Source organism: Vespula vulgaris, chromosome 5, assembly GCF_905475345.1.
Source record: "Vespula vulgaris chromosome 5, iyVesVulg1.1, whole genome shotgun sequence".
NCBI classification, from domain to species: Eukaryota; Metazoa; Arthropoda; class Insecta; order Hymenoptera; family Vespidae; genus Vespula; species Vespula vulgaris.
The window spans coordinates 738,672-766,547 of NC_066590.1; the positions used below are offsets into that span (position 1 = coordinate 738,672).

At 40.2% G+C, this 27,876-nt stretch overlaps 1 protein-coding gene across 6 annotated transcripts; it reads left to right on the forward strand.

Annotated features, from left to right (window-relative positions):
• On the forward strand, window positions 1-27,876 carry LOC127063813 (PDZ and LIM domain protein Zasp). Of its 6 annotated transcripts, none has more exons than XM_050994049.1 (17): window positions 1-569; window positions 11,136-11,287; window positions 11,420-11,591; window positions 11,806-11,942; window positions 12,026-12,126; window positions 12,999-13,218; window positions 14,800-14,985; window positions 15,223-15,328; window positions 15,607-15,759; window positions 16,995-17,081; window positions 17,747-17,879; window positions 20,515-21,392; window positions 21,423-24,361; window positions 24,951-25,137; window positions 25,196-25,316; window positions 25,396-25,511; window positions 25,620-27,876. In XM_050994049.1, exons 1-17 carry the CDS (start codon window positions 465-467, stop codon window positions 25,695-25,697), a joined length of 5,871 nt encoding a protein of 1,956 aa, XP_050850006.1. In that variant the 5' UTR covers window positions 1-464; the 3' UTR covers window positions 25,698-27,876. The 6 variants fall into 6 exon arrangements, with proteins under 6 accessions (XP_050850006.1, XP_050850003.1, XP_050850001.1 ...); XM_050994044.1 differs by lacking the exon at window positions 20,515-21,392 and adding an exon at window positions 18,278-18,322 and having other exon boundaries at window positions 3-569; window positions 24,217-24,361; XM_050994046.1 differs by lacking the exons at window positions 20,515-21,392; window positions 21,423-24,361 and adding an exon at window positions 24,650-24,731 and having other exon boundaries at window positions 2-569.

Here is a 27,876-nt window from a genome sequence, read left to right on the forward strand (position 1 = left end):
CCTCGCTACCTTTACTCCGGCCTGCGCGTTCTTCGGGAACGTTTGTGCCGTTCCTCCTTCGAGCGCGCACTCCCTCCAGTAAGCTCTCGCACGTCGATCGACGAGGATCGAGGAAGAATAGAAAAGATACGTTGGTGTGCAAAACGTGCTATACGAGGATAGTTTTTTTTTTTTTAAACACGTAGACGTGTCTAGTAATACTATTCACTACTTAACGACGTGAATAATTTTGTAATAGCCAAGAGAGTAATAATTGCATCACCAAGAAGAAAAAAAATATTAGGAATAGATCGACGTAAAAGAAACGTACTATCTTACGTTTGAGAATTTTCTTTTGAGATTGATTTGTCGTTTTCTTTTTTGAACACGGATCTCGAGATTGAATAGCGAACGTAGTTCTCGGTGGAAAAGAGAGTTACTTTTTTTTGGGTTATTAAGAAAAGGGATCAAGCGAGTTCAGTGATATGGCACAGCTGATAAGCGTCAAACTTTCCCGCTTCGATGGATCACCCTGGGGATTTCGTCTTCAAGGTGGAAAGGATTTCGGTACTCCACTGATCGTACAGAAGGTACGTGCGTCTTATTTTTCTCCTCCTCTTTTTTCATCTTCTTTTACTTATGCATGCATAGGTGCAATCGACGAGTTTGCGAGATATCCATTTTATATACTTTGTTAGGATCGAAGGCGTGTCGGTGCATTGAAGATTAAGCGATTAAAATTTATAGCGCGTGGAAGGCTCAATTAACGGCGAGCAATTTACATTTACTCGGGCTACCGTATCTAGGATAGACACGATCGTATTCGTATCTTGGAAAATCCGGTTGTAGACAAAATTATCCTCGTGAATATGGAAAGTCGAACGACACTGCGAACTCGACTGGCGCCTAGTTTTTTCTATTTCTCGATCAAGGACCGCACGATCACGATTTAACCGATCGTTTTCAGCTTTGAGATCGACTTTCGATGAACGATCAGATCGAATTATTTCTTGGATCTATTTTCCACTATATTTATATATATATATATATATCTTTCGTCATATTAACGATTAGTTAGAAATCATATCGTTTCTCGGTATCATCATCCTCGTCGCTAACGACAAAGAGAAACGTTGCGCATAGCTTACTCGTAATACGTGCATTCTCTTAAATTGTTTGATAACCGAAAGCCACGACCGTGAGCTAATGTCGTATTTGTTTGTCTCCACCCTTCGCCGTCGAGTCCATAAAGTCGACGATGCGATTACGTAAGGCCGAGGAAGCAAACGCCAAATTATTTCACGCGCATCGGCAGAAATCGTTGCCAACTACGCGCGAAACGCTCGGCTCGTCGCAACCGTCGTGTTTTGGCGATGAAGCGAGTTGGTAATACGAGAAGCTTTTGGCCCATGTTCGAATGACGAGGGGGATGCTCCTACGAGTATCGGACTTTCTTCTGTCGTCGAGATCGTCCTAAAGATCATCGCGGTGATCATTGTAGAAATCACCATTGAGAACGATCATCGTTGACAGATTAGAACGAACGATCGTTTCAGCTTGACTAGTTTAGACAAATTCGCAATAGAGAAATTCTCGTATGCTTGACAGTTGATTGCAACGAATAATTAACGACGTTTCGAATCATTCACATAAAATCAGATTGCTTTGAACGCTCGATCGGGAGTAAAGACATTTTCTTCGGCAATTTTATCTGTAATCGACGTTACGAACTTGGCCTTCTTCTTGCGGTGCTCCGTTTATTTTACGATCCCGCAAATACGGCCGTCTACCCGCGCCCTCGGGCTTTCTTGGAAAGGAGAGAAATATGAGTGCGATGTAAGGTTCGCGTTTGAAACACCCACTCTCGGAGAATATTATACTCGACAAACTTTGTCTTTTTTTCTTTTCTTTTATTCGTCCTTACTAATCGATTAAATAAAGAATAAAAGGTTGTCAAGGAATAATATTTATCTTAACGAAAACTCGACAAACCGGTCGATCTTCTTTCTCCTTTTTGTTTTCGTGAATTTATTTTATCCTACGTTATTTAGATGGAATCAAAAAGAAGAGAAAACGATCTAAAGGGACGATTTGCAAATGACGGAAGTAAAGAGAGAAAGTCCAAGTCACTTAGCGTCAGAGTAAGGAAACGTAAGGGAGATGGTGGAAGGGTGTCGAGGGAGAGAGAGAACGGCGCGTCGCTGGTAATCCGAGGCAAATTATTTGGGCGTTCTATTTCTAGAAGGTGCCTTTGCGAAACTCACAAGCCGGGTCGAGCCCCGCTCGAGACGAAGACGACGCCGTCGACGTCGACGACTCTTAGCTTGATGTGATTTCTCTCTCTCTCTCTTTCTCTCTCTCTCTCTCTATCTCTATCTCTATATCTATCTCTGTTTCTCTCTTATTTATCTCTCCGCGGAAGTAAATCCTTCGAGAGTCTCGAAACTCTCGTTTCCCAAGAGACTTTTCCTAGATCGTGTACATTCTATTCTTTGAATTGTTAGAAGAAATGACGTTCGAGATGGCTAATCCATCGTTCGAGATAGTAATCTCGGTATAATATCGTCACGTGTTCGATCCGAGAAGCTAGTTTCGCGTCCAAGATGAAGTTCTAATAGACGCCTTCTGACATTTATCTCTGACAAGCGCAGGAAGTTTACGGGCGCTCGTCTACATTGTAGATTCTAAAACGGATGCTGCTACAAAGTATCGAACATACATACATATGTATGTATGTATGTATGTATTAGACGAATTCTAATCTAATTTTCAAATTCGTTTTACCCAGGTCGTTAAAAAAATCTTGTACAATCGCCTAGTCTTTTTATTTGTAACTTTGAGAAGTACAAAAGCTACGTGTGGTCACTTATAATCTCAAGGCCGTAACGCGATAAACAAAGGCTATTTAGTTGACGTCGCTTATCGTACCTATAAGAGGCGGAAGACTCTACCGCTTACTGCTTTTTAGTTAATAAGCCTAAAAGCATAAGTAAACTTAGAATTAAGTAAATATATGAACAGATGCGGACAAAGTAGCGAAGCAAGAATAGATACGATAACGAAGATAAGATCTAGAGAGGAAATTTATCTTTTTTCTTTATCGTATCGGTTAGTTACGTATCTTTTTCTTTTCTTATTCTTTCTTTTTTCTCTTTGAGAAAAATCACGTCCAAAATAGATATAAAATTAATGAAGAGTTTTGTAGTCTTTTCATTCGTCTAATTACGAACGAGTTTTTGTGATTACGCTAGGCACGATGCAGTCGGCGTAACGTGGGCGCTCAGCATGTTATGCGATATTTCGTTTGGGGACGATGCACGTGCATAGAATGCGCGCTATCGCATCGAGGAAGGACTCGCAGCGAATTCCATCGCTCGATTGCGGCCTCGTCCATTTGATAACGTTGCCTTTTCCTCGCTCATAACTTTGTTGCTTTGAGTTCACGTTTGGAAAAGCAATGCATGCAATCTTTCCGGCCGATCATGCTTGGATTATCAAAATTCCAAAATAATTTGATAATAAAATTATCGATCACTTTCGTGGTAATTGCTTTTATAATCGTAACTTTGTTCAAAGAAATTCTACAGGACAGGCATCAGCCATTCAGGAAGAATTCCGTTCACGAGAACGCACTTGACATTACACAGCTTTCGTGTCTTGGATCAAAATTACGCAATGAAGAAGAAAGAGAGAGAAAGAGAAAGAGAGAAAGAGAAAGAGAGAAAAGAGAGTGTGAGTAAGAAATGGCGCCAAGTTTAAATGCTCAAATCGTTCAAGAAACAAGGAACGATCTTTCTTGACGTGCCAAAAGAGCTTTCGGTTTACAAAATCGAAAATTTCAGATAAGATACTAGAATTTTTCTTCTTACGATCTTGTTTGGAAAGACGATCAGAGAAGTGTGAGGCAATTTTATCTCGAAATGCGAGTTCCTTCCGATAAAGGTTAATACACGAATGTGGTAACAGCTGGTAAGCTGCCAACACGTGGGTGGTTTAACGCAAATATCGCGTTTATACTGAGTCTAGTTAACATTGCGCTCCTTACTTCGGACAAGGAATAGCCTCAGGATGGTGCTGGAATCTCGATTCAAATGGACGATATTTTCGCGACAAATAATTTAGCGAAATATGCATTTTTTTTTTTTTTTGAAAATTTTTTCATCTTTTTCAAAGCGTTCCCACGAGAATGTGCGGAATACATATATATGTACGTATGTCCTTAGAAACGATACTAACAACAAACGTATCACTTCGTTTAGTATTACTTTTACGCTGTTTCTTGATTCTCATGAATATTCTCATCGTTATTGCTACCATTTATGTTCTTTTTTATTTATTATTTTAATAAATTATTCGCTGCATGTTCATGATCATAATTAAGAGTTTTTTCATTGAGAGAAATATCAGCGAAACAAGTTCGACGAAATATCAGCAGACGATCGAAAGATGCCGGCTGCGTGCATTTGCGTCGATTCGCTCATCGATACAAAAGGAAGAGAGGAAAGACACGTTTCTAGACGAGAGCGTGAGTTTATTTCGGATCGTACTCGGATTTCTCGTCTCTCTCTCTCTCTCTCTCTCTCTCTCTCTCTCTCTCTCTCTCTTTCTCTTTCTAAGACATCAAGGAATCTGCTTGTCATTCCTTCATATAGCTTCGAATAAATGTTTCGTTCGGTAAGCAAATTCAAGTTTTGTCGGGGATGTCAACGAGCCATCGAGAGTTCGAGAGCTCAATAGCTTCTTGTTATTTGTGAAAATGTAGAAAATGAAAGCAACGATCAGATATTTAAGAATTTCCTAGAAAGCGTGGCTATCATGAACTATCTCGAAATCGTGATTACTTCAAAATCGTTTTCGAATGTTTCTAATCTCTTTTCTCGCAATAATAATTTTCATCATTAAATTTCTCTAGAAATTTCTTATCGGTATTTTTTAAACGCCAATTACATATCTACTACCATGGTCGATATGTTTTGATAGCGTTCACCAAACACATTTCGTGTGTCGGCGAGTGGCGTTTTAATAGAAGAAAAAAAATATTCGACCGTGAATCAGAGACTTGGCGGCAGTCATGGGTCAGGTGACGTTTCGTTGCGAGCGTTGAAAAATCTCTTCACCGAAGAGAAATCGAAAGAAGAAAGAAAGAAGCGAAAAAGAAAAAGAGACAGAGACGGAGAGAAAGAAGAAGAGAAAGAGAGAGAAGTCAGTGAAACGTGGGTGTTTTGGCTCGAGCCTTCTGGAGAGGCAAAACGTTGCGCGTTATACAGAGGATTACGAGAGGCTGTTCGCTTGCACACGGTACGAAAATGCATGAGTCGATCGAGACTCTAAGTGAATCATTCTTACCGTTCGATTAGTACATTTTTTACCAAAGGATCTCACATTATTTTATCATCTCTTTTATCGAGTTCGATAACTTCGATAAATACTTATATTTCGATCGATGATTCGTACCTTATACTTGTTACGTTTATGTCACTTTTTACATACTATAATACTTTGCAATATTCGATGAAAAATAATCTTCGGATTCTCCAAAGGATACGTTTTCCTTTTCGCGACAATTCTTCTCCATCTTCAAGTTCTGGTAGTTCGATCGTTCTCTCTTCGCTCGCGGCAAAGAGTGAGAGTGACTGAGAGAGAGAGAGAGAGAGAGAGAGAGAGAGAGAGAGAGAGAGAGAGAGAGAGAGAGAGAGAGAGAATGAGAGAGGACGAAGCTGCGGAGGCTGAGAGGAAGCCCGGTCCGTGGATATTAATAGAGGCCGAGGCCCGCTGCCGGACGCCACCGAGCTTACTCCCGTGGATATAAAAATATCGCTTTTATTTCTCACCGCGTGTCTTCTCGAGTCTCGTCGACTTTTTTCCGATCTTCCACCCACCTTCTACTCTTTGCCACGTGAGGTATCGTATCGTGTGGTTCCCTTGAATTTTTCTCAAAGAGACACGACAATATATGAACTATTTTCTTCCGGAATCTTTTCTTTTTATATATTGCCATTTTTTGTATTTTCTTTTTTTTTATTTTTTGTATTTTTTGAATACATACAAAAGACCAAGCTATCTTGAAACATTAAAGATATATCGTTGCAGATATATCGAGATCGATAAAAACTCGAACTGTCAGTGAAATTTTATCTCGTTTACGAGGATTGGATTTAGGAGCGTCTGTCGTAAATGTCGATTCGATTTCGGGAATGAGAGAGGGAGTGGAAGAATAGAGAGGAAGAAAGAGAGAGAGAGAGAGAGAGAGAGAGAAAGAGAGGGATAGATTTGTGGGAAATTTGCCAGAAGACGAGGGAGCAGGTATCGCTCTTTTCTCGTTTGTTTGCCGAGAGTTGGATCACGATTACGTTGTCGCGATTAGATCAGAATAACGACGCTTTGGAAGTATAACAATGTAACGTCGTTAAAATTTAGAAAAGCTACGAAAAAAAATATCCTCGAATTTGCGATATCGTCGTTCTATTTTACGAAGGAACTTTAACGTATTAACGTATTATCGTTGATTCTCTAAGTGAAGAGAAAAAATAATATTTTTGTTTCATTAATTTTCGCGTGAGGAGCATTTAACGATGGTGAATCACGTTTTGTTAACTCAAGTTTGGGAGTAAATATTACTGAATTCTTCCTCCTCGTCTTCCGGTGGCGGGAACGAATAGTCAGCTTATGTACTATACGTATATACATGCATATATTTACATCTCTATACACACGCACGAAGAGATTCAAACGCGTGCTTTCACGAAAGCGCACAATATCGTATCGGCATTCCGATCTGTAGAAACTGAATTACGCTGATTTTCGTCCAAGAAAAAGTAAAAAGAAAAAGAATTAAAAAATAAAATAAAATGAAATAAAAAAGGAAAAAAGAAATGCTCATCGACTTTTCGCAATTTCATGTTTAAGGATCGTTAAACGGGTAGATAAAAATACAGGTTGCTTTTTTAGAGTAACATTGAACATTCTTTTGAAGCAACATCATCGATGTTCAATGCAGTTCCATGTAAAGCGATTCTTCCAACGTGCATGTGTGGTGGCACGTACACGAGTGAAAAAACACATAGGCGGATACTCGAACGTGTATATTATTGTACTCCGTAGCACGAACGGTGTGCGGTTTGTTTGAAAAGATAAGACCCAGTCAGACGTAGACCGATAATTTTGACCTGACGTCATTGTCTATTTCTTCTTCTGTCTCCGAGATCACATTGAGCGGTAGCCATTGCAATTTTCGCAAAAACAGGAAGTCCATCTTGATACGTTCGACTCCATTCAACCGCAAAACAAGATTGGTCTAAAACTTTCTAGAAACACATGTCGATCTGAGGGTATTAAAATATCCTGTCAGTAATAAAAATCATCTTTTCTCGTTCTATGGTTATACCAAACGTCAAACGCTATCTTAAGATCCTTTTTAATAACAACTTTGAAAATATTAATGAGTCCTTGAACGGTGTAACTAGCGGCAAGAGGGCCTCCCTTACAGCTCTCTCATTAGTGTCAGATTCCGTTCTGCTCTACAAATCATCGTAAAATTCTCCGACTTAGCGAGGCAGCTAACGACAGAATTTTATCCTCGGTGGGAACGACATTTGCATCTCTCTCTGAGACGCGATCAAGGCAGGTTGGTGCAAATGAGATCCGAAATCGCTCTTTCTCGCGTCGATAATATCTTTGAAAGGCGAGAGAGAGGGATAATATAAAAATTTTTATACGCGCAATTAGTCGCTGCGATCACACGGATTTCTACATTCATCGACGATCGTAAAAACGCTTTCACTTTTTCATAAACTCAAGCCAGCGAGAAATACATGCGTGTACATAGGTAGGTATCTACCTATAGGTATGTACTTACGTGACTTTCTACGTTCGCGTCCGACGTTTTTGAGAGTAGCGCGCGTATGAACGGGCCTTAAGGCCTCGAAGAAAGAGATAGAGAAAAAAGGACAGAGATGCATTCCAGCATGGAAGGTGGGATGGATCCGTCTCTGATAACCCGCCCATTGGAATGCGTACCTCGTACACCTTGGTGAATTCTTTGCTTCTCTCGGTTTGACTGCACTCAAGTGCATCCACCCGTGCATCCACCGTGTCTGCGACGTTTTCCCAACCTACATATATCTCTAATCGTAATTACGTTATCCCCATTGAATTTCTCTCCTCGTTAAGGCTTCTTCTAAACTTTAAGATCAAACACGTTTACAGACACGTTCGTGTCAATGATGATCGGAGTCAGAGAATCGTTAAAGTAATTTCTAGTTCATGATATTTAGTTCGATGGTTTCTACTTTCGATACACGTGCGTGCGCGTGCGCGTGCGCACTCTTAGTGCATTCTTTTCTCTCTCTCTCTTTCTCACTATCCTCCCGTACACGTACATACCTATATACGTATGTATGTTCGTATATCCGGCATACGTATTCGAGTCCTATTTTTAGACCGGTCCAAGCCTATTTTTAGAGACAAGCTTTCACGGTGCCTACCAGCAGGTTTAACCCTGACTTACGGGCCACGTCCTACGTCTCTTCTTTAGGACCTACGTACGAGACAACACTCTCATCGACATCGTTCTCATCTTCGGCGTATCGTTCGTCGACACCTCGGACTACATCTGAACTCTTACGTATCGTTTTTAAAATCTTGTGTCGACGACCTGACCGAAAAGAAGTCAAGCTGTTTCATAGGTAAAATGTCTCTCAACTTTGTCGAATAGAACAGAAAAAGAACAAGAGACGCACAATGTCTTGCTATTCATACATTGTACACAAATTGCCTCAAGTCGATCGGTTAATGCGACACGAAGTGAGCAAACCGACGACGAGAATATAATCGACGTGCCAACCCACTTTGAAATTATACTTACGACGTGACTGCGAAACGACATGAAAGTATGATAGAGAATGATAGAGAAGAATAGAGAGATGGGAAGCTTTATCTCAAGAAAAAAAGAAAAGAAAAGAAAAAAAAGTTGCGTTACATTTTCGTAAAAAAAAAGAAATAAAATAAATAAGTAAAAAAAAGAAAGAAAGAAAAAAGAATCATCATCCAGACGTAACAGCGAAACGAACACGCAGACTTTTGGCAAATCTTGTGTATCGCGCTGACACCAATGACGCAATTTCGCGCTTCTATTTACAGGAGTAGGTAGCTACATTCACGAAACGAAACAACAACTGACACCCTGATCCGATTTCCTCGAGACGATTATATTCGTTCGTAAAAATGATAAATAGCTATATATTAGAATTATCTTTTCGTCATGAATGAAATGATGAATGGGATCGTTCGGGTCGATAGAGAAATATATTTATTTCGTATTTCACGATTTTCGAGCACGAGACACTCGGAAATCGAATACATGACGCATAAGAAAGCGTATTCGCGTAATCGTTTGTCATCGGACTGGGATTTCTAAAAGTGATCGCGTTTAGCAGAGGCCCGTTTCTTTTCCTCTTTCTTTCTCTTCTTTTCTTTCTCTTTCTCTTTCTCTTTCTTTTTCTCTTTCTCTCCTTTCTTCGTTTCGTACGAATCCGACCTACATACATTCCGCGTTTCTTCCGTCGGGACGAACGTGAAAAAATATGAGCTGTCTATCGAGCAAGAGCAACGACTACGGCAGGTCTCTTTTACATTACTGTGGCTGGACCAAAGCGCGTGGAAACGTCTTGGAGTCGTAATAAAAATAACGCCGATAAATTACATTCGTATTTATAGAAAAGGCGGTCCCGAGAGAGCTGTTCGATTCTCTCCTGCGATTGGATAGAGAAACATTAATTATTTTCGATACCAGCCGAATGTTAGGGTTCGAGTGAAATCGGAAACGTACTTCCGAAAGGAACTTTGAGTTATCGTTTCTTCTTTCGTTTCGTTTCATCGATTAGATGTATCCATCTCGTTTTCTAATGCCAGTGTATCTTCGTTTATTCGTATCTGATCTTTTTCGTTTAATTTTTTCGATGAAATCAGATCGCACCGGTATCGGCGTGACATTCTAAATATAAAAGCAACGTTACCAATATATCTCTTACCATAGTTATTAATAATCCACGTCAAAAATCGGTTAATTAACGACGGTCTTCATTTATAAATAGCTTTTTCGCTCCGCAATAGTTCGAGTCTTATCTCATTTAGCAATACATTGGCAGCGAATAGATTCGCAGAAAGCCGTTCATCACTTTCGTCGCGGTCCAATGCATCATTCTCGCGCCTTCCTAGGATCGAGATGTGTCGATAAGACTTATGCGTAACATACATAGCGTGTCATTTTCATATCAATTTCTATGACTTCCGTAAATAATACTTTACATATATCGACTGTCGATTTATTGCAATCGATTCGATCGATTTTAATTCATTAAAGTCGTAACAGCGAGTCCAAGTGATCGATCGAGATCGTAAAAGGTCAGTACGGATAAGATCTGAAAGAGATCTCAAGTCAAGAGAAAATGAATCGACTCCCACGAGAGAGTCGTGTGTGGAAAATAAATTAGTTTATTCTTGCTTAGACACTCGTTTGCTTAGGAATTCTAAGTATTGGTCTATTAAGAAAACGCCACTTCGAACTCGAAGTCAATGATCTCGATAAGGTTTTCTTTTTATTTTTTTCTCCTTTCCCTCTCTCTCTCTCTCTCTCTCTCTCTCTCTCCCTTTCTCTCTCTTTCTGGCTCTTTCTCGATCTCCATCCTTCTCACTCCTGCGGTCTCTTCACGTGAATGGACTCACAGTGTCCGAGATGCGAAGCGTAATGACGCGCGTGCACTTAAATATAGTGGCTGGAAGTCTGGAGTAAGAAGACGAAATGACGACGGAGGGTACGAAGGAGAAGAAGGAGGTGGAAAGAGAAGGAAGAAGAAAAAGAAGCCGCACGTCAGCGTGGGCACGTAAAAATAGACGCGGAGCGAGCCGACGTCGTCGTCGTCTTCGTCGTCGTCGCGACGTATCCGCACCTCGATCCTTCCCGTGATTTCTTTCGAATTAAAGGGATCGTTAACCCTTCGAACGAGACTGTTTTATATTTAACGATCGAGTCGCCAAGAACAATTTTTCCTTCTATCGACGACGAACGAGGACGATCGTTGATAAACTATCGATGATAAAAATTGCGACAGAACTTTTTTCCCAAGATAAAAAGATAAATGAAATTGAACGCGTTGCAGGTCAATGGCGGGTCACCGGCCGAAGCAGCGGGTCTCAGAGCCGGGGATGCCGTCATTAAGGTCAACAACACGGAAATGTACAATCTGAGGCACAAGGACGCGCAGGATGTCATCGTTAGAGCTGGGAACAATTTCGAGATGACCGTGCAGAGGTAAAAAATTCTAGCTTGACGTCGAGTTATCTTTTTTCTTTTTCTCTCTTTCTCTCTCTCTCTCTCTCTCTCTCTCTCTCTCTCTCTTTCTTCGATCGAAATTTTTTAAGCTGTGTTAATCGTTTTACGTAGAGGCGGCAGTACTTGGAAACCAAGCGTGACGCCGGTATCGTCTACGCTTCCATCACCGACGCCTGCTGTATCAGCTGGTAACATTACCCCAGTCACGAAGACGTCCCTGGCTGCAAAGAAACAGGATGCACCACTTATTGGAAGTGGACATAATTTCAGTCCGAAGCCATTCGTACGTACATACATACGAGATACATGGAATTGATTAAACTAATAATAATAATAATAATAATAATAATAATGATAATGATAATGATAATGATAATGATGATGATAATGAGCGTTTTTCCAAGTTCTTGTAAGTTCTTGCAAGAAAAAAACCGAGCTCGAAGCATTGAAAACGTTGTTATGTTTAAGACTTACAAATCGTATACTTTGTGTTTTAGCTGAACGGAACGAGCGAGGGTCCAATAAAGTCTATCGTAAACAAACAGTACAACAGTCCGGTAGGAATTTACAGCGAGGAGACCATCGCGGAGACTCTCTCCGCACAGGCCGAGGTTCTTGCCGGTGGTGTCCTTGGGTAAAATAGAAAAGTTCCCTCATTACGAAAGTCTTGGTCTTACGTACACGTTTCTCGTCTACTGTAATTATTCGATATTGCAGGGTTAATTTCAAAAAGAACGAGAAGAACTATAATGCGGAAAACAGCGAGGTATTTAAGATGGTTCAAGAAGCTGATAAAGAGCCGAAAACACCAGAGCCAGGTTAGCTAATCTATTAGGATTAACGATCTATGAAAATTTCATTACTATTCTCTTCGCATTGATCGAAGACGTATTATTCTACTTATTATATGTGTATATAAACTAAACCGAAAAGATCGCTGGAGAACGAAGGTCCAAATATCTACTTTCGATGAATGACGATTAAAAAAGAAAAATGATAAAAAAAAAACAGAAAAGAAAACGAAAGGAAAAGAAGGAGAAAAAGAACGATCGATCTCCAGAGATTTTTCTTCGAGCGTAGTAAATGGGAAAACTTCGCTCGAGAGTTTCTGCATGCGGAAACGATAACTTGTTTACGAAATAGCGGAGCCAACTGCTACGAGCGGCGTGATAACGCCATCGTCGCCTGCCTTGGCGGGACTGAGGCCAGTGTCGGCGCCGGAAACGAAAACGCAACCTCCGTCGACGCCGCAATCGAGCCTTCCACCAGGACAGAACATCTGTGCCGAGTGCGAGAGGCTCATCGTGTAAGTTCAACGCAAGCCGAGAGATATCCTCTCTTTCTCGGCGTTTGCTCTTCTCTCTTTACAGAAGACAATGATCATCTTTATGGACGAGAAAGGAGCGATGACGAACGCAATGTCAGATTAGGAGGAGGCCGTTTTTCTCTTCTCTTTTAATAGGAAAAAAAAAAAAAAAATCAGAAACTCGAGTTCTGGTCGTTGAACTCCACAAAGGACGTTTACACACGATAGTATATACATTTATGCACACGTACACATATACGCAAAGAAGAAAAAAAAGAGAAAAGAAAACACACAAGAGAACGTCGTTGTCAAAAGGCGAAGAGATAGATCCAATATCATTTTTCCTCGTTTGTGACGGCCTTTTTCTCTAATTCCATGTCGTAGTTTCTTCAAGGACAGAGTTTTACTCGTCGGTGAGCCACGCGATCGGCGGAAGGGCCACCTCGCCTAGATCACCCACGCCTCTATTTCACGCCCTTGGTGGCGGTGGCGGTGGCGGAGCCACCATCCCAAATAACTACGAATATCCACGAATATCAAACAACGAGGATCAACGTCGGGACCCGTCGCTCGTCCGTTGCAACAACTGCGACCGAGTGATCGTGTAACTATTTACGATCAGAACGAAAATGAAGTATCTGTAGCCCTTCTTGCACGATCGACGACGGACCGAGGGTGTCTCTTTGAACGGGCAGAAAAGAGAAACGAGCTTCTTTCCAAACGAATCCTTTTTTTAAACTTTTCTAAATAAGAGAACTCGTTTTTCTTGCACCTCAAAGACATCGAAAATGTTGTCCATTTGAATTGCTCGATTGTCGTACGTACGCTGGTATATATCCTTCTATCTGGTGCTTCGATTCGTAGAAAATAAGTGTTCCTCGCTTTTTACCTTTAACCTTTTGTCATCTCCGAGCGTTATCGGACCAGGTTAGAAATCAAGATGAATTTCCTTGATGAATCGAAGCACAACTATACTTTTCTTATCGCCTCTTCGTCAAAATCGCTTCTTCAAGAAGAACGAAGATTCCTTCGGTCAATGTGCCAAACGTCTATTAATTTCTAGCATCTCGAACATTTCGTCATCATCCGAGCTTGAAGCTTGAATCCTGCTAGGACTTTTTTTCAGAGCGAAGACATACTTTACTCAAGCTTTCCTTATATGTCAAATCATTTTCTTATTATCTTTTTCTCTATCTCTTTTTCTCTTTCTTTCTCTCTTTCTCTCCCTCTCTCTCTCTCTCTCTCTCTCTCTCTATCTATCTATCTATCTGTCTGTCCATTTCTCTTTCTCTCTTTCTCTCTTTTTCACTCTCTCACTCTCCGCCTTTTTCTCTTCTTTTATGTATCATTTATTCTCTGTCAAGAGACAAATCGTACGATTTAGAGCTCGCTTTTGATGTTGTGAATATTTTTTTGTGACTGTATAAATATTTTTTGTGCACGCGTCAAACATCTTTTTCTCTCTCTCTCTTTCTCTTTTTTTTTCTTTGTTTTTTGTGCTTTTTGTGAAGCAAGGCGTTGCCACTCGTATTTTTATCATTTTTTTTTAAATTCTTTGAAATCGCGAATAAACGTTTTTTTCCTCTTCCTCTTCGATCATTTTTTCGTTATCTTTAACGAAAATAATTTGGTGTTAAGGTAATTTACCGTTCCAATTTCTTTTGAATTGTTGCGATTATTACACAGTACAAATGGCGTTAAACGAACAAACATCACTTTTTTGATAGCAAGAATTGTGGAAAGCAGTTAAAGCTGTAATGATACCTGCGATAATTGTTAACATAAATCATGAATTCATTATTCTCATACATTTGAATAAATTCGTCTCGAATATCCGGCCTCCTTCGTCGAGGTGTCGAGCTCCTCTCTCCGTGCTTTCTTAAATATTCTTAAGAGATAAAATATCTATTAAAAAAAAAAAAAAAAAAGAAAAGAAAAAAACAAAAACAAATTAGCAATGAAAATAAAATAAAAATAAAACGAAACAAAAGAAGAAAAAAAATCGTGGCATGTCCGATTAAAAAGTTGCTTTTTAGCGTCCGTCCGATGAATAATGTATATATTCTCTACATTGTTTTAAGTTGATCTTCTTAACCCGAAGATGAGCTTTCTATCGATAAAATCAACTTAGAATAATGTACGTGAGTCATATGTATAGAACTAAAGTATATTATTTTCTTTTCAGAGGTGTCTTCGTTAGGATCAAGGAAAAAAATCTTCACGTGGAGTGCTTCAAATGTTCTACCTGTGGTACTTCTTTGAAGAACGTTGGTTACTATAACATTAACAACAAATTATATTGCGATATTCACGCAAAATTGGTAGCCAGACAAAATGCACCTTCGGGTATGATACCGGTTACTATGCCACCGTAAGTGAACTCTAATTGCTATCATTTACGTAGGTAGGCTAAAAATTCATAATCGATTAAGTGGGTAGATCGAAATCAAATTTTTCTTGGCATATATATCGGTCATATGAAAACAAGAAAAATATCTAAGAAAGTAGAAAACTCTAGGAACTTGACAAGACAAGTAAAATCTATTTTAGAGAATGTGTGGGATAGAGCATAATCAAGAGACTAATAAATCATCGGCATTGATTTCAGAGGCGGCAAAGCACCAGCCAGCACGATCTCGGCTGCGCTTTCGAGCGTTGGCGCACCTTTATCGCCGCCGCTAAGCAATCACGGATCCTCGCCGTTGCCGTTCACCGTAAGTCTTAAACTCGAATTAAAAAGTAGCATGAAAAGAGAGATTCGTATGTTTTCATTTTTTATTTTTCTTTTTTCTTCTCTTTCTTCAGTTGAATCGCTTATAACGCAATTACTTTGCATCGAGAGTCGCTTTTGCGCACGCGAATGATCACGCGAGATTACTTCGATAGAAAATTGAAAACAAAAAAAAAGAGAGATAAAAAAGAAGGTCCCGAGGATAGCCTAACAAATCGTGTGTTCTTTTTTTTTTTTGCTTGGCACTAAACGCTTTTCCAGAATTGCGGCCGTACTAGTCCAGATTATGGCTTCGATCGTCAATCAAGGCGGACCCCGGTCTCAAACAGGAATGGCTGCATCAGGAACGGAGAATGCAACGGGGAATCGAAAACGTTTACGAGTACTATCACCATCCAGACAGGTGGCACGGAGGTTGGCAGAGTGCTCTGATTTTATTATTCGGATTCGATTAACCTTCGAATCTCGATACTACTCTTTTATATTTCCGTTATTCTCTGCACGTCTACTCATTTGTATTTTCGTATATGACTTGTCCAAGGAACGACCTCGACTTTGATCGTGAATCTTTCTTCTCCTTGATAATCTTTCACGAACGATTCGTCTTCGCTTGAAAATGGTCCAACGCTTCGTTCGAAACAAAAGTCATCCTTCGTAAAAGTGAAAGTAAGCTGTAACGAAAGATCAATCGTTACGGGTTAGGCGGAAGTGACGCGTCGATTCAATGATAATCGACTCGATATGAATCGAATTTAAAGGTGAATTCAATAAAAAAAAAAAAAAAGCTGGAGACCGTAACTGTATGGTAATAAAATCAAAATCGACCGTTCGTTGCGTGTCTCTTATGTAACCAAAACGCAGTATTACGCAACGAGTAAAAGTTACGAGCTCTCACGATTGAGATTAGAAATCATTTGGTTCATACATTAATATGTACAAACTTTTCTATCGTTCAAAGATCATTCTCCCAACGACTGGACCCGGTTCTCGGTTAACGTCGAACCGTTACTTTACTCTTATTTTATTTTAACAAAATGTTTAATCAATTTATTAGACTCCAGATTAGAATCAGGATTTTCAATTAGAACATCAACATCCATTATCAAATCGTTAAACGTAGTTTAATCTAATTTACGAAGCCTCGCTCGAGTATGACCGCATGCATCGCGAATGCGGTCAGGTCTTATTTATATTTCACGCTGCGCTAAAAAACGATCTCAATTGCAATTGCTTAGAGTTGCGATACTACGCGATAAGATTCCTTCGCATTTCAGATGTAACACGATCTTACGTATATTCTTCGTGTTTTAGATGATTCGTTTCATTATATAAGAATAGAATGGAATAGAATTAGACTCGGTTGTGACATAACGAAAGATCGATTTATCGAGAATGAATCGACGGCCAATCATTCTTAAAATTTGTTATGCCCATCGTGACTAATTAGTCATCATCTGGCTTCTTCGTCTCCTTCGTTTCTTTTGCTACATCTTCTTCTACTTCTACATCTCTTCTACATCTACTTATTTCTTCTTCTTCTTCTTCTTCTTCTTCTTCTTCTTCTTCTTCTTCTTCTTCATTCCTTCTGTTTATCTAATCGCCGTGCTCATAAACCACGTGACGGATTTGTGTCGTTTTGTGTATTACAGTCCTCTACCACCACCAACAACAACACCACCACCACCAATCACCTTGGCAGTTCGCCCGTCGATTCACCCGGTTTACGATCAGTCCAGGTAATATCTTCGAACGATCAGTAACGCTCAACGACTTCTCTCAGCCCTAAACGCGCCTCGAATTTTTCTTCGGTACGTTCGTGATCGTCTGTCGACGCGAAAAGTCTCGTAGAAAGATTCTTTAGAGAGTAACATAACAGTTGTCCGTTCCATATCATTTTAAAGCGATTTATAGGAATGTCGTACTCTCGTGTCTGAATAAAATCGATAAATCAGATTCTCCGAACTTGAAGAGGATAATTAGACGATTTCTTATCGAAGGGCGTCTATGAATGGCTGTAATTAAAAAGCGAAGAATTATTATCGATTAATAATAATCGTTTGCACGAGCCGTAGTAACGCCAATTAACATTTTGTGTGTCAGTGTACGTACACTTATTAACAACGGTGTGAACAAATATTTTCTATCACGATTATTAATTTCTTCAAGATGTGATTAGGGTTTTCACGTTTTATACGACGATCAAAAAAAAAAAGAAAGAAAAAAACAAATCCCTTGATTCTGTTTTTTCCAAACTCCGATATAATCATGTTAAAATAATTTTCAGTCCAACGTAAGTCCATTTCCATATGGTAAATAATATCGTTGTTGACGACAATTTTTAAGGCAATCGAAAAGTACAATGGGCTGTGTAAACTAATATCAATGATATCTTTATTTTCAGGCGCCAACGTCGAATAGTCTAATCGGCCCTAAGCCCTTCGGTGGATCGAGCACTTTGTCAAATCTCTCGTCGTCTCCTATAGTAAATTCAGGAAACAGTATTCTTCCACGCGCGCAGAATCAGACCGCAACCGGTAAGCTTTCATTTCGATGATATCTACGATGATTTTAAAAAGGAAACAAAAGAATATGAAAAGTAATCAATAAATCGTTTCTAATATATCTTGGAATAAAATGTTGTCTATTGTATCAAAATCGAACGTTCGTATTCTTTTGATCGTCCTCGATAACGAATTGGATAATAAGAAAATTTGCAAATGATAACGCGATAGCCGTCAGGATGACAAAACTCGTCCCATTTGCGATACTGATCGCGCTGGAATCTCAAGACAAGTCTTTTCAAAAAATACATAGAATAAAAGAAAAAATTAATTGACCCAATCGTCGAAAGAACGATCTCACAAGCACGTTCTCCTAGCGACGAGCTCGCTTTTGTCCTTGGCCTAACTTTGTCTTCGATTGTTGCAAATAGGTCTCTTCTCTGCACTGCCAAAGCCAAAAAGTTCGCCCTTCAGAGGTACGACGATAGATTAGATCCGGCTGACCGAGTTTCGAGCTTTGGCTAATGCGTCCCCTTTGGCTTACCTCCTCACATTTTTCCACTCTCTGTCTCTCTCTCTCTCTCTCTCTCTCTCTCTCTCTCTCTCTCTCTCTCTCTCTCTTTCTTTCTTCTTTCTCTTTATCTATCCGTATCTATTTCTTTCTATCTATCTTTGTCTACAAATTTTTCTATCTTTCACGCTCGTTTTATTCCTCGATCGAACGAGATCAAATCGTATCTACTTTGTGCTTCGAAAAGATGACATATAAGCTTTCTCTGCTCTCGCTCGTGTTTCGCATTTCGTTCGTTTCTATTATTCGCGAAGACGACAACGATTTGACAACGAATCGAATTAATAATATCAAATGGAACATCTTTAAAATGCATTCCTAAGATTCGTATGATTTTCGCTTATAAAATAGTTTATTTATAAAAAAAATCAATGTTTTCTTACGTAAACAATTGTACAGGGCGTTGCATATGTGCAGGCGCGTCCGTCATCGTCTCCCAGTGCCATCTAACACTGGATTATCCGAACTAACTTTGGTAGTGCATCCCCGACAGTAGGCAATATTCGTATATACGTGCTCGAAAAAAAGCATTTATTAATTTTATTAAGTCACACAAGTATTATACTTAGTCTTCTTCTTGTTCGTCGAAATTGCGAAATATACGACACCATTTCTATCATCTATAATTTCTGTGAATCTGATTTTAATATACGCAATTTTTTGTTAACGATTGTCGAACATAAACCTTCCTTTCACTTTACAAGACACGTTCCTCTTTCCTTAAACGTAATACTGCTTTTCTTATCTTTTTTCAGCCGGTCCATCTTTCAACCCAAAACCCAGACCCTTCTCCCTCACATTCGCATGAGTCGGTAGCTCTCAAGAAACGTCGTCGTCGTCATCGTGCCGATGAACGAATCGAAACGTCGATATAAAAAAAAAAAATAATAATAAAATTCATATTCGCAATCTATTTTACAACGCGTGAACCATCAAAGTTATATTTAAATTAAATACAATTCAAATTGTTCACGAATAATTATTTATATTTGTCTTTAAAATACATTTAAAAAATTACACGTACGATGCGTCGTTTACCTAAGGAATGTTAATATTTCGATAATATATACATATATATATATATATGTATGTATATATATATATATATATATATATATATATACATATACACATAATTGAATCTAATGAACAAAAAAAGAAGAAGAAAAAAAAGAAAAAAAAAATTAAAAATAGAAAAGGAGTGTGCGTTGAGTAGCGACTCATTTAGACAAATAAAATTCCACGGCGGAATAGCTTAGACGTTTGTCTGTTGATCGAGAGATGTGCCAACTAATAAATGATAAGTAAATAAAAATTTTATTGTAAACAAAGAATCAATATAGAAAGAACATAGTTATTCGCTCGGCAAACGCGATCAATTCACTTTGATAAGTTCGATGTTGTATCATCCACGTGTCATCTTCGAACACGTTCCCCTTTTAACTGCGTTTTTTCTCAGCTTTGCGCATCGAAATTCTCGAGAGAAGAGCTCGAGGGTGGACGTTAATATGCGGCCAATTGCGGTTTAACTAACGAATTTCATTATAGTTTTGATCGCGCGATTGAATATACGAGTGCAGAGTGACTTTGATGAGCCCACGAGAAATACAGCCGCTCTTTTAGCTAATAAGCAGTAATTATTAGTAGAAAGAAAATTTTGCTTCGACATTTTCTCGAACGCACTGATTTTTCTCTCTCTCTCTCTCTCTCTTTTTCTCTCTCTTTTTCATTTTGCTATTTTCTTTTTTATTTAGCGCAATCCGGCATGTGCCCGTTTTCTTATGTCAGTTTTATCTGTCTGTTTGCGATTCATTACAACGGATAAACAGAAAACACGCAGATAAGAAATTGAAGAGAACGGGTACGAGCCGTTCAACGTGCTTTATACTCACCGCAAATTTCTCTGTTTTTTTTTTTGTTTCTTTCTAACACACCCTTTCTTCCAACTTCATTTACCGCACGTCTTGAGTATCTCGTATTACCCGTTTTCGTTATTCTTCTTGCTTCTTCTATCCTCGCATATTTGTATTAACAAACGAACGAACAATGGCTATCACATTCCTGAACAAATTCCCCATCCCGAAAAAACCTTATCAGAGGTCCACGAAAAGTACTATTATTACGAGACCAGAGAAACTACATCATCACCTTCGAATCCATCGACCGAAACACCCAGCAATCGTCCACCGTCCACCAATCCATCAACGAATCCGAATTCCGTTAAATCTAGAAGTCTCGCTTGGCCACCACCAAAACCGATCGAAGACATCACATATCCAACCGCCAGTCCTTTGTACATCGATCCAAACCCGGTGCTCGATCGTAGAGATCGGCACGCGGTGAAGGATAAACGTGCGAGTATCGAGGCTTGCGAGAGAGCATTGAGTAGAAGAAGCGAGAGTACCGATCGCGAATACGAACGAACTTCACGAGAGGGTTACTATTTCGATCAAGACGTGATGGACCGTGTGAGCTGTCCAGGTCCGGTTTATAAGCGAGTCGAATTGGTAGATAGCAGTGGTACCAGACGAGAATCAAGACGTGAAACTTCGCGAGCTAGCTCGACCGACAGCAGTGTCAGAAGATCGTTGACACCAACGAGAATCTATCAACCAATACCTAGACCTTGGACAGCAACCGTATCTTCCGGTGGCAATCTCTACGAACGAAGTTATGCTTCACAGGAGCAACCAAAGGTCTGTAAAAAGTACATGCAAAGCGAGATCTGTCAAAGCGAGAAAGTTTGCGAGCGTGGTATGCAAGAGCAACCCTATCGAGAAGAACATCGAGCTTATCGAGCCGAGATATGTCAAACGGAAGAAACAGTATGTCCGAAACCACCACTGCCGAGTCAACCGATCGCTGCGGCTCCTGAAACACCGCGAGAAATCGTCAGAGAATACGACAAAGAAGTCATGGATTTGAGAAAAGTAAAAGAAGACACGACCATAGATACGACCGAGACGTGCAAGCTCGTACCTTCCGATATAGCTGCCGTTCAAAAGGGAATCGAAGGTGAACACGATCTTATCACCGAAACGGCCGAGGAAGATATCGGCGACATGCACGTAAAGAAAACTACGACTTACGAGAAGACAGTGGAAGTCTTATCACCTAGAGAAGGTTCTCCGGTGACGGAGCAAATCGAGGAAATAGAATCGTGCACGCGTAAAAGTACGACGAAGGTCGATAGACAGATCGAAGGTACGACCGAGACGAAAACAGTGGAGGAGTCTGCCGAAGTTGTTTCCTCGGCCGTCGATGCTACGCAATTGATCGAACAGGCTAAGAGGGACGAAGAAGAAAGAAAGAGGGAAGAAGAGGCGGAAGAGAGAAGAAAGCAGGAGGAGGAAGAGAGGAAGAGAAGGGAGGAAGAAGAGAGAAGGAGAAGGGAAGAAGAAGAAAAGAGGAAACGAGAAGAAGAAGAAAGAAATAAGAAACGCGTTAGTTTCAGAGAGGAGCAAGAGGACGACGAAGAAGTGGTCGAAGTAATTCGAGAAAAACCTCTTGGTAGAACGGTCATACACGAGGAGAAGGTCACTGAGTCGGATGGTTCTACTCCAGGTCGCAAGAAGATCACGAAAGAAACTTACGAGGAGATCGTCGAGGAAGTTCTCGTTCAAGAGCGTATTAAAAGAAGGGACGTGGAAGAAGAACGTAGGAAGAGCTTGCGAGAACAGGTTGAAGTTCACCAGAGCCTCAGAGATCAAGGAAGACATCCGACTCCCCAAGAACGAAGAGTAGCATCGAAGTATCAGCCGCACGATAACATGGAAACTTGCAAGAAACACGTTCAATTTATGAAACAAACCGAGACAGGCCCTAAACCGATATCCGAAGGTCCTGTACAAAATGCCACCCCTAAGGAATGGAAATCCGAAATGGTAAACGCTTTGACCACTGCGTCGGATCGTCCCTACACACCTTTGAGCACGTCTTCCAGCGTTAAAGAACTTTATACCGAAGAAACGATCTATTTGGATCACAAGATGAGACCAGTCCCAAAACCGAAGGAACGTCCGATATCACCGTTCCAACGTGCTCTAACGATAGCTCCAGATCGTCCCTATACTCCTCTCAGTCGAGTGATAGGACCGGAAGATCAAGAAATCGGTAGAGCTCAGACACCGGCGGTTCAACCTACGGCGGACGGCGTTTGTCCTCCCGCAGACATTCTTTACGGTGAAACGACTTATCGTCGAGAACAAGTTTGTACGAAGAAGATTGTACCGCAACCATTACCTACGCCACCTCCTGATTATCGTCTGAGAGATTCCTCGACCTCACCTACGAGGTCTCGACCTTGCAGTAGAGCCGACACACCTAATAATAAACCCTCGACCGTGGGCTTAAGAAAACCAGATACTATCCCAGCTTATCAAAGGAATCTCGTAGCCATGAAGAAGAGTCCCGTTGAGGGACAGTCCTATATACCTAGTCGATCGCCAACACCGACTCCAAGAAGAAGCAAATCTCCGGCTCAGGGTCCACCGGAACCTCCCTCTTATTACACGAAAGCGCAAGCACCTAAGATCAGAGACGATCCTCCGTGGGCAGTTAAAGAATCTCATCCTCCACCGTCGAAACAAAGCTCGATACACTATCCCTCGCGTAAGATCATTAATTATACCGTAGAAGAGGACACGGATACTGGCCATAGGAAGCAAGAATACGTAGGTTCAAAGACGGTACATTACGACGAACGACAGGCGGAAGAAAAACAACAAGAATCCGACTCCGTGCACGCTCAATACCAAGAACGACGATGCATGACGAGCGAGGATACCAGCGAGGAAAAAGATACCGTTTGTCATATTAAAAAGGCACTACAAGTTGTCGAGGATTACGAAAGATGCGAGAAGAAGACTATGGAGATTACCCAGCCGTCAGAAAAGAAAGGAGAATGTTCTATAATTCAAACGACCCATGCAGACGTAACTCTACCCTGCCCATTAAAGCGTAAACCTGTCGAAGTCCCCAAGGTTCAACCGACGTACAGTAGCTCGACCGAGGTACGTCACGTTCGTTATGAAACTCCGACTCCACCTGCGACGAAGTGTCCAGAAACAGGAGTTACCGTCTTACCGTGCAAAGCTCATTCCGATGGAGCTACCAAAACTGGCGTGGTGATCGTGCCTTGCGACGGACAACCAACCTGTCCAAAGTCAGGAGTTTGCGTGATGCCAACTTCCGATCGATCCGGGGTTTGCGTATCGCCGTGCTTCGGTCTTAAACCTGGTTGCTGTGGCCAACCATCTGGTCATTGCGGTGGAGAATCAGGAGGATGCGATTTTGACATCCCCAACTGTCCAGAATCTGGCGTCTGCGTCGCACCCTGCCCCGATGGCTCCGTCTGCGTAGCACCTTGCAAGAAATCTGACGGACAATGTCTTCGCAAGAGCCGAGGAAATCTTCCCTTTCCACAAATCCCATTGCCCTACGAAGAAAGGCCTTGCCCACAAACCACCCAACGTTCCTTCGAGCCAATCCACAAGCCAAAAACTAATCTCAGCGGGCAGCTTGCGCGACTAACAGCTAAAAATCGAGATATTCCCACCGTGCAGCTTTACAAACCACAACCACAACAATGCCAACAATTCGGCAGCCAATGTGAAAACCAATGTCAAACCAAAAAAAGCTATCATTGCGAGACCAAAAGCTTCTATCAGTCCCAAAGCCAATGTCAAACCGGAAGTCATTGTCAGTCTCAGACTAGCTGCCAGGACCAGTTCCATTGCCCCTCTAGTAAGACCCAAAATTTAGTAGACCCACCAAAAATGTCATCCCACCCGGATCTAGGTACCGGAGGTCTCGGTGGTTCCGGCTCGAAAAGCGGATCGTTTGCTGGTAGCAGCGCACCTAAACGTGGAAGGGGTATTCTCACTCAGGCTGGTGGACCAGGTTCCCGTGTGCCACTCTGTGCTCATTGCAACTCCTACGTCAGGTAGGACGATGCCTGGCTCGTCGATCGTGTGCCTGATTTTTCGTTTCTCTGCATTCTTTCTTTTTGTCTCTTTCATTTTCTGATCGCAGTGTATCGTCGCATTTTTATTTGGCTATCGAGACGTCCAGAATAAGAGGAACACATTTCTTTACTAATAAAACAAATGTCTTTGTCGTTTTTCTTTTTCAGTGCTTACTGAATACATTGTGTTTTGTGTGACTTTGAATGAATCACTTAACCATGTGCCGTCTAAATAATTAACATTATTTCATTGCACGTTGTTGACAGCTAATGGAGATAATACTAATCACATGACAAATGGTTTCGTCGTAAAGCCAGTATGCTGTCAAGACAACAAGCATTGCACGAGGTTCGTATATTTACCTGTGCTATGTTCAAAAGAAAAGTTTGAACAATTAGTTAACATGTACGTGTGCGTGTGCGTGTGTGTGTGTATATATATATATATATACAGGTGTATATACGCATGTATATAACTTATCTTGTCGTCAAGCTACATGTGTTTTTCTTGTTCTTTACACTCTTGATTATTTATCGTGTCATTAAAAATAATACAATCTCCGTTCAGAGGACCATTCATTACCGCATTGGGACAGATCTGGTGTCCCGATCACTTCGTATGCGTGAACAGTCAATGTCGTCGTCCACTACAAGACATCGGATTCGTCGAGGAGAAAGGACAACTTTATTGCGAGTATTGTTTCGAAAAATTCATCGCACCTTCTTGCAACAAGTGCAACAACAAAATCAAAGGCGTAAGTGTTATTAAAAACTTGCCAATGGACTGATCTCATAGATGTTAACAATTTGTAGGATTGTTTAAATGCAATTGGAAAGCATTTCCACCCTGAATGCTTCAACTGCTCGTATTGTGGAAAACTTTTTGGTAATAGTCCATTCTTCTTGGAAGAAGGTCTACCTTATTGCGAAGCTGGTTCGTTGATAATCATTTCATTATTTTCTCTTCGTCGATACGAACATATCGTTCAATAATATATTTATTTTCTTCTCAGATTGGAACGAACTCTTCACGACAAAATGCTTTGCCTGTGGATTCCCAGTGGAGGCTGGAGACCGTTGGGTAGAGGCCCTCAATAATAATTATCACAGTCAGTGCTTCAATTGTACGGTAAGTCTTGATTCATGACTTGACTTTCATAAGTACATAAATAAACAAGAAAAATAAGGATCGATTCTAATTATTCGATAAACTTATTTTCATTTATAAATCTTACAGATGTGCAAGAAGAATCTCGAGGGTCAAAGTTTCTACGCGAAGGGTGGCCGTCCATTCTGTAAAAATCATGCGCGTTAAAATTCCGCATCGATGATAAACGTGGGGCAAGAAAGAAGAGGACAAGAAGAGAGGGATGAAAAACACAAAGATTTTTAGAAACGATGAAAAATCCATTCTTCGCAAGTTAAAATCTCTTTTCGAACGTGGAACTCCCTTCGTCATTGAATTCCGTTCATCCATCTTCTTTTTCTTCTTCTTTCTTTCCTTCTTTCTTTTCCATATCGAGCTGAAATCATTCGACTAACCGACCGTTGCCAGAGCTATGAACACGCCGGACTGACGATAATCTTACGAATTACGTTCTACTTTTCATCTTTTTTCTCTAACAACGACGTTTCACCTTTCGAGTTAACAATTTTACCGGACTATTCGAGATAAATCGAAAGGAAAGGATTCGTTTGATCCGTTCGAGTTCGTGGCTCCATCGCGTAACTGCTTGTAAGCGTTCCGTGTGTCGCAAAAGAAAAAAAAAAATATATATATATATATATTCATACATATTATATACCAAAAAAAAATAGAAAAAAAAACAATGGAAGAGTTGGCTAACAAGACTCAAGTTAAAAAGAAAAATAAAAAAAAAATAGAGAAATTCGAAGCGCATTGCCGCACGTGGTCGGAATAAAAGTATCGTTTTATATATTAACAAGACAAGGACAAGGATAATAATAATTAATAGGGGACTTTTAGACGGAGCGGACCGTGCTCGAATACCTCGTAAAATTCAGTGCAGAGAATTCTGCGGCGATACGGACACGATCGCGAATCTCTTTGTCGGATCACGCAAAGGTCAAGCCAGCAATTAGCGATTAACGAAGAAGGATCATTGCCATATTTCTCGTTGGTGCTCAAGGTGCATTCGAGGATGCACTTTGAACGATGAACGAAAATACCCTGTTAAAATATTTGACCTATCGCGAGATTCGATCGAGAGAGAAATGGAAATGGGAGCATGTGTGAAAACGAGAGAGAGAGAGAGAAAGAGTGTGAGAGAGAGAGAGAAAGAGAGAGAGCACGAATGAAAGAACGAAAGAAATAGAGATCTAGACGATTTCGAAAAAAACTTTAATCCGATCACGTGCGTAGCGTCCGTTTAGTAGTACAATTATCCTTGAAAGTAATCTATAAGCGATTCGAAACGTTTTGTAGCTTTACTCGTTAAGCTTTCTCATATATACGTATGAATTCAACAATTCGAAGAAAGAATATTTGAGATGCGGAAATATGTGCAGAAAGATGATTTCGGTTTTTTTGTTTTCTTTTTTTTTTTTTTTTAATGTACTAGTCAAACGTTGAAGAATCGAAGGGGACAAAAATGCTTACATCGAGAAAGCGAAAGAAATATAGAGGCGGTAAAAAAATTTCTTCGATCAATGACGAGCGTGCCTTCTCACTTACGATTCGATCATGATTCTATGCACGTGGATCATGAATCAACGATTATATCGCATCGAAAAAATGTTTCCTAGCTTTATTAAATCGAATGAAAACGAGCGTTGTAATCATATAACCTTCTATAGTGCATACGAAATTCCCTGTGAGTCGAGCAAACCGATCGAAATATCGATCGATCTTCTCCTCGAGTTGAAAAAATATAAAAGAAAAATCGAGAGAGATAACTCGACAAGGGCGAAAGCACCAGCCATATATCACGATAATCTTAAAGACGAGGTTACCGATTTTTCTGTGCCATCTGCACGAGTTCATATTAAAAAATAAAAAAAAAATAAAAAAAAGAAATGCGAAAGAACTCGTCAGACTTAAAAAAAATAACGATAAATACGATATCAATGGTAATATGATAATGACGATGCTGATGATGGTGATGATGATGATGATAATGATGATGATGATGATGATGTTGATGATGATGATGATGATGAGGACGATATGATGATGATGATGATGATGATATGATGATGATGATAATAATGATAATAATAATAATATAATAAATGTGTAATTTTAGTTCGTAAGACTTTGAAGGAAAGTTATTCACGAGCGTAAAATCATCCTACGACAGATGCGACGAGAGAAAAGGAAAACTGTGTGATTTATCTAGATGTGTCCGTGAACGATCGTTCACATAATCGCGATTAATAAAGTTAATCGAATCGATGACGGGCTTAATTATCGGCAGGAGCCTCTCTGTATCTGTGTTACGTGTTGCTTACAATAAAATGAAATGTATACTTTT